The sequence below is a fragment of the Vipera ursinii genome, assembly GCF_947247035.1.
Source record: "Vipera ursinii genome assembly, chromosome: 2".
NCBI classification, from domain to species: Eukaryota; Metazoa; Chordata; class Lepidosauria; order Squamata; family Viperidae; genus Vipera; species Vipera ursinii.
Window position 1 is genome coordinate 146,798,314 of NC_139513.1, and position 15,645 is coordinate 146,813,958.

Consider the following 15,645-nt stretch of genomic DNA (forward strand, 5'->3'; position numbering starts at 1 on the left):
CCTTAATTTGTCAAACTCGCACTCTTCCTCTGTTAGTGAGAAACAACAAATCTCTTGTTCTTATAGGTTATTAGTTAATAGTTGTTGTTGTTGTTGTTATTCATTAAATTTGTGTGCCACCCATCTCGCCCATTCTTAGGTTATTTTGATTCTGTTTCCATAGAGGGCAATTATCTCTTACGAACTTTCAGCCAGTTTAAACTGCACAGAGAGCTCTGCTTATCGGGTGAACTAAAACATACATGAATACGTAATCTAGGGCCTGCTAACGTTGTATATACATGTGCAAACAAATACACATGTGCCACTTTCTTGGTCAAATTAGGAACTGCGTGTATGCAGAGCCCCGATACTGGGAACATACCTGATCCAGCTGCTTTTGGATCTTGCTCTGTTGCTCAGTTACTAGCTTCAGCTTTTCCGCGTCAGCCTCAGGGAACTCACGACCGGCTTTTTTAGCTGTCCGCTGCTTGGCACACAGGGCCTTGCGGGACTTGCGGTGCACCCCAATTTGCTCCTCCAGCACCTTTAGCTGCATCTGGAGAAGCTGCTGGGTGTGGAAAAGCCACTCTTCGTACTGGCGCTGATCAGCCTCATCTGCAGGTGGAAAGAGAAGACGAGGATTTTGGGTAGCTGGAAAGCCACGCCTGGGAATCACACCTTGCATGGGGGGGGGGGGGGAAGAAAAGCGCTAACATCTGCAGCAAGTCAAGACCAAACACTGCAGGAAGCAGCACAGGATAGGTATTATTTGCTGGTTTGATAGTAAAATCTTCAGGGTTTTTTTTTCTCAAGTTCAGATTTTTGGGATTTTTAGGGTGTGTGCAAGGAACGGTAAGAGACATGGATAAAGAAAAAAGCACTGAGCAAATATTACTGGGACTATTATCTCGGGATCAGAAAGAACGCAAAAGCTGTATTATGCGCTACTACTGCTGCCTCCATCATATTAACATTGTTATTAATATTAATGTTATTAGCTACAACATGGTCTCCTGAATGACAATAACCTGGTTTACATGGTGCATTGTAATAAAGCCTACATATCAAACTACAGTGGCAGATTTCACACATTACACTAAGTCAGAATTCAGCAAACCACATTACTGCACTGGAATGTGACAGTCTTATTGTGGGCGAAAGCCATTCTCTTGCTCAGGCATATCTGTGGGTAACTAAGGCACCCCAGAAACATCACAAAGTATTAGCTGTCCTTAAAAGTACTTATTTGTATTGGCAAACAAACTACTTATTCAATAGAGCTAAAGACAACAGGCATTTCTCTTCCTTTTCTCAGCAGGCCAACTAGCATTCAGTAAGTGCTTTTAAAAGCTATCTATCAATTGTATGTAGACTAAAAAAGAAAATATGACTGAATGACATCATTTTCAAGGTGGCATATTATTTTTCAGCAAACTTCAGCCAGTTTTTAAAATATTCACAGTCTGTTTTTATAACAATTGGGGACACATTAGTGTGAGGGGGAAAATTATTTGATCCCCTGCTGACTTTGTATGTTTGCCCACTGACAAAAGAAATGATCAGTCTATAATTTTAATGGTGGGTTTATTTTAACAGTGAGAGACAGAATAACAATAAAAAATCCAGAAAAATGCATTTCAAAAAAGTTATATATTGTTTTGCATTTTAATGAGTGAAAGAAGTATTTGATCCCCTATCAATCAGCAAGATTTCTGGCTCCCAGGTGTCTTTTATACAGGTAATGAGCTGAGATTAGGAGCACTCTCTTAAAGAGAGTGCTCCTAATCTCAGTTTGCTACCTGTATAAAAGACACCTGTCCACAGAAGCAATCAATCAGATTCCAAAATCTCCACCATGGCCAAGACCAAAGAGCTGTCCAAGGATGTCAGGGACAAGATTGTAGACAAGGCTGGAATGGGCTACAAGACTATCGCCAAGCAGCTTGGTGAGAAGGTGACAACAATTGCTGCGATAATTCGCAAAACGAAGAAACCCAAAATAACTGTCAATCTCCCTCAATCTGGGGCTCCATGCAAGATCTCACATCATGGAGTTTCAGTGATCATGAGAACAGTGAGGAATCAGCCCAGAACTACACAGAAGGATCTTGTTATTGATCTCAAGGCAGCTGGAACCATAGTCACCAAGAAAACAAATGGTAACACTACACCGTGAACGACTGAAATCCTGCAGTGCCTGCATGGTCCCGCTGCTCAAGAAAGGACAACTTCCACCACTTCAAAGGGATGATGGATGGGGCCACATACCATAAAATCTTGGGTGAGAACCTCCTTCCCTCAGCCAATGCATTGAAAATGTGTCATGGATGGGTATTCCAGAATGGCAATGACCCAAAAAACATGGCCAAGGCAACAAAGAAGTGGCTCAAGAAGAAACACATTAAGGTCCTGGAGTAGCTTAGCCAGTCTCCAGACCTTAATCTCATAGAAAATCTGTGGAGGGAGATGAAGGTTCGAGCTGCCAAAGCCTCGAAACCTTAATGACTTAGAGAGGATCTGCAAAGAGGAGTGGGACAAAATCCCTCCTGAGATGTGTGCAAACCTGGTCGCCAACTACAAGAAACGTCTGACCACTGTGATTGCCAACAAGGGATTTGTCACCAAGTGCTAAGCCATGTTTTGCGTGGTGGTCAAATACTTCTTTCACTCATTAAAATGCAAATCAATTTATAACTTTTTTGAAATGTATTTTTCTGGATTTTTTGTTGATGTTATTCTGTCTCTCACTGTTAAAATAAACTTACCATTAAAATTATATATGTCAGCGGGCAAATGTACAAAATCAGCAGGGGATCAAAGGACTGTTTTTCCCTCACTGTACATAAAAATGAAGATTAGGGAGTATGCTTCCAAAAAATTCCTTTTTTTTCTCTTTAGCATATAGTCCAATTGGGTCCATTATTTCAGAACTCATAAATTTCCCAGAAGATAGCTTAGGATCTGCTGAGAACTGATGTGGGACCTTGAAATGTCAAATGTGGGACATTTGATTTGTGCTTAGATTGTAAGCCGCCCTGAGTCTTCGGAGAAGGGCGGGATATAAATGGGATTTTTTTTTTAAAAAGTCCTTATTTATTTCTGAGAATGTACTTTCCACGTACAGCTGAAAGAACTGATTTTAACACAAAAACCAATACAAATAAGAATTATGTTACTAGCCTTTTGTTGTCAACCTTCCACACTCATGAGCAAAAATATTTATGCAGCACAGAAATTGCACTTGGAACCAGAAAGCAATAATTATTCCAGATTAAGCAACCCAAAACAATCTCAGCACGTGACAGTATTGTATGCAACGTGAGCAAAAAGAGGCTTTGAAGAAAAGCACTACCCGGTTGAACCCAGCCTAGACTGCCAGCTACTCACTGATGACACCTTGAGCAAAGGTTGGAGGGTTTGGACGAGCCTGCGCTGGATCACTGTTGCGTTCCTGCAAGGAATTTTACACTGTAAGAACTATGAGTCATCTTTTTTTTAATATTTTACAGTAGCTCTTTCATTTATGCACAAACCACCTCACAATGGATTTTTTTTTTTTAAAAAACACCTTCCTCCTCCTATACGTTATTCCTTGAGATAACTTAAAAGTTTAAGCTAATAAACTTCATGGCTAAAAATGAATCTCCGCCTATTTTCTCTATAGCAGTGATGGCGAACGTTTTAGAGACTGAGTGGCCAAATTGCAACCCAAAACCCGCTTATGTATGGTCGGGTGCTGGGTGGGCATGGCCCATTGGGTGGGCGTGGCTGCGGTGGTAACGGCCAACTGGGTGGGACTAAAAAGTTCAATCAATCAATTCCAACTTTGCAAGATTTTTTTTCCCCGCGAGAATTTGAAATTAATTGATTGATTGAACTTTTTTTTTTTTTGCACACGGCAGCGGAGGCCTAAAGCAAAAAGGTTTTATAAAACCCAGCTTGAAGGCCCAGGATTGGGGCGACGGCACGCATGCCCACAGAGAGGGCTCTGCGTGCCACCTGTGGCATGCATGCCATAGGTTCGCCACCACGGCTCTATAGCATGTCTACCCAAAACCCTTATTCTCCACTGCCAATTGTTCAGAAGCATTCAGCCTGGCAGGAAGGAGACATCAAGTGTGGAGTCAGCCTGGAGTCATTGCACAACTGCAAAAGGGCTAGGACCAATAACATTTCCCGCCCCCCACCCCCAGGTTCCTTGGAGCCCTATGTAATAGCTCCCAAGAAAAGGTTGCCAGACTGGGGGAGATTCCTGTATTATAAAGGCAGAATCAAATAGTTAGCTTGAACTCTGCACATGTGAGTCTGGTTTTGCACCTGACACCCAGTGAATCACCTCAACTCCCCCCAAACCCACCAACAGAAAATCTCACTCACCTGCCCTCCAGTTACAGGTAAAATGTGATTCGTCATTTCGGATGAAGATGAAGCTCCAGCTAACCTCTGAGCCAGCAAAGAGACTTGTTGCCTAGAAGGAAGAAGGATTGCAGGGCACAGAACGATTGGAAAATACCACTAAATATAATGAATACAGCTAGTATTAGTCTAGGACTGGATGGGCAACATCTGGACCTCCGTTACATTTTTGGACTGCAATTCCCATCTTCCTTCACATATGACCACATTGTCTGGGGCAAATATTTTGTGCTTATTTTTTTTTGGTTTTTGTCTTTTATTAGATTGTGTTTTAGGTTCTAAGGCTGATATCAGATAAAACTTCAATCATAGAAACACTTCAATTTAAAAATGATAGTTGATGCTAAAATTGTAATACTTTTGTAATAGTGTAGTAATTTTTCTATTTATATTAGACAACAAACATTACCATTTTTTAAAAAAAAACCAATTGTAATCCAACTAGTGTTAGATTAATTTGGGATGCATATAAGGTGAACTGAAGGACCTGGATCATTGTTTTCAGTCAGTGAAAAAAAATATCCTACCGAACATATAATGCTTTTATGTTAGCTAAGATGGAGCTGGCTGATTTCTACACTGAGCAAGTTAAACTGCTTTGAGGAGGATAAAGTTAAATTATTGGGAATCCGGCAAAAAATTTATTTATTTATTTATTTATTTTAATTCCATTTATATCCCGCCCTTCTCCGAAGACTCAGGGTGGCTTACAAAATGCTGACAAATCGTTGGCACATCGAGCGAACCAAAAGAACGAACAAAATATTTGTTTCCAACGGGAGGCTAGCCTTGGTACAGGACCCGTGGGGTGAAGGTGCAGCCTCTTGGCCCCAAGGAAGCAAAAAAGGTGCGAGTTTGGTCACCCGTTTATGAGATTCATGCCCTTCCCGATTGGTGAAAACGTCCGAGGAGGTAACCGCAGTGCTGTGCAGAATGCATTAGGGAAGCAGAAGGGACTGCTTTGTTGGGCCGCTGCATGGTACGATTCAAAATCGGCTGCCATTTTCCAAGTGGACGCGTGCCGTTCTGATCCCCTGGGAAATGGTAGCTGCTTCTGGAAAGGTTACACAGCACTGCAGAAAGCTCCAGAGCTCCCAAGATTTTCAAAGTGTTTAATCAGTAACATAGGGTGGGTGGGAGGAGGCCCAAGCCCTGCAAGGACCTATTGGGGGAGAAGAGGCCCGTGGAGACCCTGGTGAGGGTGGAGAAAGACCTGAGGGGACCCGGTGGGGGAGCTAGGCGGGAGAGTACTGCAGCATTTCTGCGGTCAGCCGTAAGGACAAACAACCACGGGAGTGGTACAACAGCTCCGATTTCAGGACTGGTCATAAACAGCCTTTGGGTGGTCTGCCATAACTCTGCTTAACAACCATAAAGCGATTTTGCTTAACAACTAAGCAACCGGTTGGCTGTTAAGCGAGGACTTCCTGCAACAGACTAGGCGTGGGGGACAGATGGCCTTTTTCTATTTTCATTGTTGCAATGTAAACACCTCATCAGAAACCATTGTTAGAAAGCCACTGTCTTTGCTTCCAGATCATCATCATCATCATCATCATCATCGTAACAACAACAATCTCTTCAGTAATCAAATGAAAATTAAAAACGCCCTGCTACGAATGACAGAGTAGCCCTTCTCTACTTACTCTGCAGCACAGCCCCTAAAATTTCCAGTTTAGTAGACACCAGACTACTCCATTAAGTCAGGCAGGAGAGCTGATGCAAATCTATCGTTTATCTTTTACATATAAAACTCATTGTTTGAATGTAATAAAGATGAGGAGGAAGCTCAAACTGTAAGCAACTGCTATTACTGTCACATGGGAGTCCTGCCTCATGACCTTCTGCTCCATCAATGACCCAGTTTTCTGCTTACCTGTTCATGCCTGGAGCAACCCCGATGCTGCCTTGCGCCATGACCTTCTTGATACCCTTTAGAGCTACCATCTTGGCTTTGGCAATGGGATCCATTATGTCCTCGGTAGCAAATTTATCTAGATCTTTACAAACATATGGGGGACAGGAGGTGGGAGGTTACAAACAGAGAGAAAAGAGACCAACATGTGAGCAGGCTATGCATTGCTCTTATCTCAACATTAAAGCATTTGGGATCTAATCCATAGTTCACCAAAACAAAGAGTTAGTTGACCGGAAAACCACTCCTTGCTAAAGACTTGCTGGAAATAATCAACTATAATTCTCTGCTGCCATTTAGTGATCACCTGGATTTTTATTATCTACATACAGTAAACCCAAACAAACATCACCACGAATTCACAGCAGCTTCCGAATATTATTACTAATATGGAAGTGAATTGAACTCACCATATGACAGCTCCAAATTCACAGAGAACTAAGTCTTTAGAGCTAAGATCCCTACCACATGGTAAAGGTAATTTTTCTAAGTCTTCTTTCCTTCATATGTATAAATCACACCTGAATGACATAATATCCTCACTGTACACATAGTTACATATAGATATGCCCTATGGAATTTTGATGCACTCCCCAGATGTGTTGCTGCATAGTTCCCAGTTGGCTGGAACTATTTAAATCAGTAGATAGGAGTGATAAGATGAAATTAAAGGCTGATTCGCTCATATCACATTTAAAACAGAATGTAGACACACACGTATATTGCAGTCTTGAACATTTGTTGTTCGTGTGCTTTTCTTAACAGATTAAGAAAAGACTGTGTTTGAATTTAGATCAGGTTTGGCCTGATGAAACTATATTGAAAATGTCATATGATTCAATTCTCCGAATGTTTTCTTTTCAATTAGCCCCTGCGCCCCCGCCAATTAGTAGAATAACAAATTTTAACTTGCAATTAAAGTAGGACTTGCATAATGGCAATTAAGAACACTGGATATCCTGGTCAAACAAAATGAATAAGTTAATATAGTTCCCATCATATAAGAGAAAGAATGGCAGAACCTAGGGGAGGAGTCAAAAGAGGAATCAGCCTAGAGTCTCTACGTAGCCACAAATGGACCAAATCCAATCCCTCTTGAATTCCATTGATCCTTATCTAATGCCAAGTTAATGATAACCATTAGCTGAGTAGATGCTTGTGTATAGGCATGATTAATACCATGTTTCCCCAAAAATAAAATCCACCCCCCAAAATAAGCACTAGCCTGATTTTTTAGGGTGGACCTAATATAAACCCTACCCCAAAAAATAAGCACAAGAGACGGTGAGCACGCAGGGACTGACGGTATCTGGCACAGCCGCAGCCCTCTGGCCCCTTAGCGCAGTGCAGGTAAATCCAAGCACGGAGGCAGAAGCAGGGGGAGACAGGCAATCCAGACGTGCTGCGCAGCCACGTAGCTCGCAGGAGGCTTGCATGGCAACACTGGCAGCAGGCGGAGGCAGAGGCACGGGGGTGGGGGAGGCAGGCAATCCAGGTGCGGCTGCAGGCAAGGCAAAAGACTGTGGGATGGAGTGGGCAGTGCGTCGGGATCGCCTAGCTCCCCCCGCCCCTGCTGCCTCCGCACAAGCCTCCTGTGAGCCAGGGGGTCGCGCAGCACATCTGGATTGCCTGCCGTCCCCCTCCCGTGTCTCTGGCTCCTCCATGCATTTTGTGCCCAGACATGACTGCAAGCAGACAAAGCTTCCAGTCTCCCTCTGAGCAAAAAGTGGTTGGGCGTCTACGGGGCACTTCGGAATGGAGCGGATCACTCCGTTTCAAAGCACCCCATTTGCAAGTAGACAAAGTTTCCAGTCTCCATCATTTCTCCGTCTGGGCGAAAAGTGCCTCTGGCCTGGGAAGCCTTGTAAACCGTTGCGGTCATGGACAAGCAGATGGTGGGAGGGAGCAGGCAGGCAGCTGCAAAATAAGACATCTCCCGAAAATAAAGCCTAATGGATCTTGTGGTCCAAAAAAATAAAAATAAAAATAAAACCCGGTCTTATTTTCGGGGAAACATGGTAATAAACTTTAACTGGAACTTTGCAGGTGGTCCTGATCTTTTGCACGTGACACATACCAGTATCAGGGAAGAAGCTGTTAGCCAACTGCTGTTGCTGCTGTTGCATCACAATTTGCTGAGGCTTAAGTCCCATCATCTGCTGCTGCTGCTGCTGCTGCTGCTGGACACCTTGCATATTCTTCTGGGCTAAGAGCTGCTGTTGGTTCTGTTGGCTGCGAGTTGTCTGCATGCCATGCTGAGCGGTAAGCAGTTGAGACTGGTTCTGAGGCACTGCCAGGTGTGGTGCTAGTCCTTGGTTTTGCTGCGGACCAGCCAGACGTTGTTGTTGTTGTTGTTGTTGCTGCTGCTGCTGCTGCTGATGCATCAGTTGCTGGTTGCCCACCATGCCCTGTGGTCTAGCCACAATGCTCAACTGAAGCTGTTGCTGAGGGCTTACTAGCTGCCCATCATGAGGTTGGGAAGGGGGAGCAGAATGTGCCAAGACAGTGTGGGACTGGAGGTGCTGGGAGCCCCCCGGCATTTGGGCAGACATCTGCTGCTTCTTCTGCAGTTCCTTCTTTTCATGTTCTAGCAGATCTTCAATCAGAAGAGGGAGCTCACTGGCCACCAAGGAGCTTTCCATTTTGTCCAGTTCATCAGCCGGAGAATGCTGCTGGCTACTACTCAGACTCAAGGGTCCTCCATCTAGCTCAAACTTTTCCAGGATGGAATTAGTGTTGTTGGGCACTGAGACAGGAATAAGTGATGGGCGCGTTTGGGTGCTGTAGAGGACCTTATCTGATATGGGAGGGTGATTGTTGTTGTGGAACTGAGTCATGCCAAGTTGCACTCCGCCAGGACTCATGAGATTCTGGTTGGTTTTTATGTTTACCCCTAAGGTAGCAATCATTTTCTCTGCTCCTTCAGATTTCACAGGCGGCTTCTCTACAGTGCTGGTATTAAACTGGCAGGGCGAGGGCTTTAAACACCCTTCCTCTACCTTGGGTTTGATATCAGCTGGCAGGCTAGCCATTTTGTTGTCCAGCATGTCACTTGGGGCTTTGAAAGATGCAAGGGTGGGAGATGGAGAGACCCTTGCAGAAGATGAACAGGGAACCTGAAGAAGCCCAAGTCCCTCTTTCACTTTGGGAACGTGATCTCTGGGCATTAACGGTGCCTTCTGTTCATCTGGCTTGCCAAGACCAACAGGAGCATCCTTGAGGTAGGGACTTACGGAGGGCTCTTTTTTAAGCTGATCCTCACGTTCAGCCTTTTCGTTGGCAGATTCCACCAACCGCAGATGCTCGTTGAAGATATCCTTCTTATCTCCAGTATCCAATTCTGGGTCTGTATAGGCTAGCAAATCAAACTCGTCCCCGTTTAATAGATCATCAAGGTGCGGGTCATTGGTTTCCAGGTTATCCAGGTTGTCAAGGTCATCGTCACCCTTGGCAACATCTGGATCAAGGCTTAAGTTGGCCAAGTCGTCATCATCTTCAACGAGATCCTTGTGAGAATCAAAATCGTCATCTAAATCGGGTTCCACTGGGACCTCGCAAGCTAACGGTCTACTGACCAGGCTCAATTGATTCTTGCCAGTGGCTGGGGTAGAATCGACGTTAGTTGAGGCGAGGGGTACATCTTTAGGGACAGACGAAGAGGGTGTTCGAGCTGCGATGTGTCGCACCTCCATGTTACCAGGGGGCAGTATCAACTGGGGAATAGCCTTGGCATGAGAGTGATGATTATTGCTCATCTCTGAACCCTGAAGAGAGGATGAAATAGGGATTTTCTGTGTTTGTAAGCCTTGGTTTCCCAGGACAGAGACCTGCACAGGCATAACGGAAGCTTTCAAAGCCTGATTGGTGCTGTCATTCCCAGGCAGGAAGAATCTGGGTCGAGCCTGCAGATTCTGTTGCACAAAGGGAGGGCCAGCTCCACTTCCTAGCACTCCCTTTGGGATATTGTGCCGCAACTCAATGAACTGGGCTCCCAGTGGTCCAGAGGAACTCTGAAACTGTTCACCAGGGCCAGGCAGGCGTGGAGCCAGGCCTCCCAAAGTCTGTCGACTTAGGTCTTGGCTGGGGGGCTGGGGGAAACGTGAAGAGATTGGGAGGCGCATGGATGCTGCTTGCTGCTGCTGCTGCTGCCACATCTGCTGCTGTGTAGGTGGTGTTTGGAAGACGCTGCGGGCATAAAAGGGCTGGCCCGCTGCCGTCACCGATGGCCTGAGAAAGGAGACATTTTAAAAAGCGGTTTAGGTAACCTATTACCAATCCACCCGAAAAGCTATCTGGAGTCGACCCAAACAGCAAGACGGGAAATTTATAAATTTGATAAATAAATGAATACCCTTTATAAGTCCCCCCACCCCCTCTGGTAATACAATAGCGCCAGGACGGAGAAATCCTCAAAAATAGGGGAGAGTTTTCCCTAGCAGGTGGAATAATAGGCTTGCTTCCGCTAATCAATATCACAGTCTTCATCACGGAATTTCTGTGGCACAATCCTAGGGTGCTTTGGGGAGAATGCATAAAAGTGGGTGGAGTGAGTCACAAACACCTCTTGTTGGCTAGAAAGGGGGTTCTGTTGATCAACGATTGGCCTCTTTTCCTTGGTCCATCTTGCTATTGTGACTGGATTGGCTTTTAATTTAATTTAATTTAATTTAATAACATTTATATACCGCCCTTCTCCCTGAGGACTCAGGGCGGTTCACAGGGCAGAATAAAATAGGAAATACAAACATTAAAAAACAGATTAAACAATTGCCCTAGTTAAAAACAATATAAATACAACGCTAAAAACCCCCAGAAAAATTAAAAAAACGAAAGATAAAACAACCCCAACACTCCCCCTCAGGCTAGGCCGGCTTGTACAAACAAAAACGTCTTGAGATCGCGGCGAAAGGAGCGAAGATCGGGCGCCATCCGGAGCTCTACCGGTAGCTGATTCCACAGCTCCGGAGCGCCCACAGAGAAGGATCTCCCCCTGGGGGCCACCAATCGACATTCTCTGATCGGTGGCACCCTGAGGCACCCTGAGGAGGCCCTCTCTGTGGGAACGCACAGGGCGCAGGGAGCTTTTCTAACCCCAACTAGAGTCTTACCTGCCATTGATATCCATGGCAGAGGGTGTTGCTGCCGGAGGTGGCCGAGCCAGTCGCTCATCCTGCATGTAGGGTGCCTGTGCCATCACACCACTGGGCAGCTTGCTGCCTCCTGGAGTGCTCCCCAGGCTGCCCAGTAGCCCCTTGTCCTATGGAAAGGAAGAGTCAACATTCAAGACCATTCCTACTTGACAGAACAGTATGAGTTCTGGGGGTCGTCTGTTTCTCTGAGCTTGGTTCTTTTCTCGTAGGCATTTCACTGCCCCAACTAGGTAACATCATCGTAGTAGCAGTGTCTACGTTTACCTTGTTTCATTTCATTTCATTATTAATATTTCTATACCGCCCTTCTCCCGAAGGACTCAGGGCGGTGTACAGGGCAAGAATAAAATACAAAATTACAAAAGTTAAAAGTAATTAAATACATGCCCGTTAAAAGAACAATTAATACATAATAAATAACCCCAATAAAATAATAATAAACCCCCCCCCAATCCCCCCTCAGGCCAGGCCGGCTTGTTCGAACGAGTATGTTTTTAGGTCACGGCGGAAGGAGCGGAGATCGGGCGCTGTCCGGAGCTCAACTGGTAGCTGGTTCCATAATTCTGGGGCGCCCACAGAGAAAGATCTCCCCCTGGGGGCCACCAATCTACATTCTCTGACCGGAGGCACCCTGAGGAGGGCCTCTCTGTGGGAACGCACAGGGCGGAGGGAAGTTGATGCCGGCAGCAGGTGTTCCCTAAGGTATTCCGGACCCCTGCCATGTAGGGCTTTAAACACCATTACTAGTACCTTGAATCTCACCCGGAAGACAACTGGCAACCAATGCAGCTCACGGAGCAGAGGTGTAACGTGGGAGTATCGGGAGACTCCCAACACAACTCTCGCGGCTGCATTCTGTACCAGTTGGAGCCTCCGGGTGGTCCTCAAGGGAAGCCCCATGTTGGGTAATGAAACATGTACAAGAAAACAACCAAGCTCAGAGAGCACCAAGCACCCCACAGTTCAGCCCTGAGCTACAAATATTCTCTTCTCTTCATATTGAGTTTTACGTAGAGTAAACTACTTTCAGGAAAGTCATAAGGTCGTAGAGTCACCTTATAGGGGGAGACGGGCGGCATAAAAAAGTAATAATGTAAAAAAAGTTTAGCGCAATAAGGACTGTGGCCCGATTGTATTCATTTGAACGTTTATCTCGCCAGATTTAACGCGATTTTAGCATTACAGGTTTAACCCACCAGGGCGGTATCATTTTTTTTTAAAACACTGGACCCAGCAGCACACGTAAAAAGTTATGCACGCAACGGATAGGCCAGACTTAACGACACTGGTGCCGTCTCTGTTCCAGACTGTCAGAAAGAGGACCTCTTTCAGATCTTTGAACGGAATCGGTAGGAGAATGAATGGCAGAACCCGAGGACACGGTGAAAAGGGAGATCAGCCTAGAATCCCTACCCAGCCACAAGTGAACCAAGTCCAACCCCTTCTTGCCTGCTGTCAACCCTTATCTAACTCTGCCCAGGTGCTGACCGCTAGTTGAGACGATTCCTTACCAATACCAATAAATCAGTTTGATTGGTCTTTCAAGCGTGGATCTCGTCTTTCGTGCCCGACAGAATCCTTTTGGCGATATATCAAAAGGCTGTACGGAAAGTCAGATTCCACAATTCACGGCCCGGCTGAATCCAGGCCTCTCTGTGGCCATGGGCCTACCTGTGCTGACGGGTAAGGAGTCATGCTGCGGCTGATCTGCTCAAAGGCTGGTCCGGTGCCCTCAGCATTCCAGGAGGACTGGACATTGGTGGCTGCAGCTGCTGCGCTCTCTTTTTCTTGCCTCAAGTTGTTCCTCTGGATCTGCTGACGGATAAGCAACTCCCGGAGCCTCTGACGCTGGTAGAGGACCAAAGGAACAGGGCAGAGGCAGTTATGAATAGCTTGTGCTCAGAAGCCCTTTAAGCAAATCTCTCTTTCTTGTCTCCTTCAGGACACGCATAATTCTTTCCTAGCCTCCTTCACCTCATTGCTACGCGCTCGGGTAACAGGACGAGAAAAGAGCCATTGAGGCCCTTGCCGTCTCCTGGTCCATCTCCTCTAGTTCCCATAAAGCTAGAGTTCAACTTCCCTGCCCCAAGGTAATCAACTTACCTGGCGCTGTTTTTCCATCTCCGTCTGGGTAGCGTTGCTGCCAACGGACCCTTCCTGGCCAGCTGTCAGTTCTTGCAGCTCTCTACTGGGGGGTCCTATTGTCCCCTCCTCCCTCTTGTCACTTGAAGGCATGCCTCCTCGTGGCAGGAAGGACAAAGCGCCATCTTGCTGTGAAGGTGGCGGCTGGGGCAGCACCGATGGAGGTCGTAACGGGGAGACCGTGTAAGAGTCTGGGGTGTTCTTGCTTGGGCCCAGAGGGCTCCCAGCCTGGTGGAAGCCCGGTGAAGAAACGTAGCTTGTGCTTTGAGGTTTGCCGGGAGCAAAATGGCTGTTGACCCCATGGGAAGGAGAGTTCTTGACGGGCTCATTGGGAGGGAAGGTGAACCGCATCTGCGGCTGAGCACCGGGAAAGACACTGGCACCAGGGGAACGAATAAACTGAGACTGCTGGTTGGTCTTTGGGTGGGACTCGGAGGAGGGTGGCACTGCTGAAAAATTCCCAACTGCCAAGGTATTGTGGGAGACGGGCATCGGTTTGAAGCCAGCGTCTGGAATTTGAGCGCGAGGTGGTTTGTGCAGGGGGGCGAAGGGGTCCCGGGACTGGGGCCTGGAGGGGGGTCGGGAGTAGGGGTCAGGGGACTGAAAGCGAGGGGTGACGGGAGACTGGCAGAAGGCTTCGGTGGAGAGAGGACGGGGAGTGAGAGGGGACTGGGAGCTTGACTGAGACTGTGGGCTGGCAGGTATGCGGGAGAAGGGATCCGAAGGCAACGAACGGGGAGGCAAAACACAGCAGGCCTCCGGGGGCTGGGGTTGAGGCCTCGAGGTCAGTGGGGGCTGGGCATAGGGATCTGGGTAAGGCGACTGCCTGTAGAGATCGGCCTGGCTGGGCGGGGAAGCAGAGAGAGGGTGAGAATCTGGGGGCCGATGCCCTAAGCCCGGGCTTTGTGGCTCCACCTGAGACTGGCGGGGGGTGAGCGGGGCTTTAAAAACATCCGGGGCCTTCATTTCACTGGAGGGAAGAGCACTGGAAGGGGAGTTGCTATAGCTGGAGCTGTAACTAGGAGAGCTGATCCCTGGACCGGTCTCTTCCTTCTTGACATCCAGCCCCTTTTTTTGCTGCTCCCCAAAGGGCGGCGGGGAAAGCAGAAGTGCAGCTCGCTGAGGGCTTCCAGGCACAGTCAAGTTTTCCAGGGATCCAGTAGGGCAGCGGGGCTTAAGGAAGGGGTCCGGCGTAGAGGGCTGATGCCTTGGGGTCCCAGGCGGGGTGGGCTGCAACTCGCCACCTTGCGGGACCAGACGAGGGTTTGGTAGGAGCGGAGATTGTCCAGAGGAGGCAGAAGAGGAAGAGACAAAGCCGCTAGGCACTGTAGGACTCTGGCCCACCAAGGAGGGGGAAGGAAAACCTGGATCTGGTGGGGGGCACGCAGAGGCCATGCCATAGGGCTCGTGCAAAGGCACTTGCACTGGGGGCTGGGCACTGGCGGCAGAAGAGGGAAGCTTGAGGAAGAGCTCGCTGGGCGACTCAATACCCGGCCCGCTTGGCAGGGCTGCAGCGTGATTAATGTAGAGGGGCTGTCCCGAGGCTGAAGCCGCAGAGGAAGGAGGCGGCAATGGCTGAGGGGCGCCAGGCAGCACCCCCGGCTGGGAGGGTATGCGCAGATGAAGGGTGGGGCGCTCAGGCCTTCGCAGCACCTCCACTTTGGTTTGTTTGCTGATCTGGCTCTCCGCTTGCTGTGGAAAAGGGAGAAGAAAGGGCCCCGGAGGGACAAAGGCATCGTCAATGCTAGAAGAGCAAACTCAAAAGGCGAAATGTGAAGAGTTTAAAGCTTTAAGGGATGCGGGAAGCCAGATATTCCTGGGGAGGTCAGAGAGGAAGAATATCTGAGTAGCCTTTGAAAAACCCTTAAGAACCTGTCAGGTGGTCTCCGTTCTTTTTTTCCTCCCTAAATTTGGTTCATGTGTACTGAAAAACAGGTTTCAGCTTTTCTCGACACAGAATTACATGCAACCTCGGCAAGGACGTATCCCATATGGGTACCACGGCACTTCAGGCCTGGTTTCCCCACCTAAATTTCCCTG

The 15,645-nt window shown here is 47.4% G+C and overlaps 1 protein-coding gene across 1 annotated transcript in view; it reads right to left on the reverse strand.

Moving 5' to 3' along the window:
* KMT2D (lysine methyltransferase 2D) overlaps positions 1–15,645 on the reverse strand; it is a 125,820-nt gene that overhangs the window by 36,866 nt on the left and 73,309 nt on the right. The window contains exons 32-39 of the mRNA XM_083353039.1: positions 13,567–15,297; positions 13,135–13,311; positions 11,422–11,570; positions 8,391–10,540; positions 6,275–6,398; positions 4,360–4,450; positions 3,370–3,433; positions 365–597 (exon numbers count right to left, since the gene is read on the reverse strand). Coding sequence (XP_083209165.1) covers positions 365–597; positions 3,370–3,433; positions 4,360–4,450; positions 6,275–6,398; positions 8,391–10,540; positions 11,422–11,570; positions 13,135–13,311; positions 13,567–15,297 — 4,719 coding nt within the window. The remainder of the gene's footprint in view (positions 1–364; positions 598–3,369; positions 3,434–4,359; positions 4,451–6,274; positions 6,399–8,390; positions 10,541–11,421; positions 11,571–13,134; positions 13,312–13,566; positions 15,298–15,645) is intronic.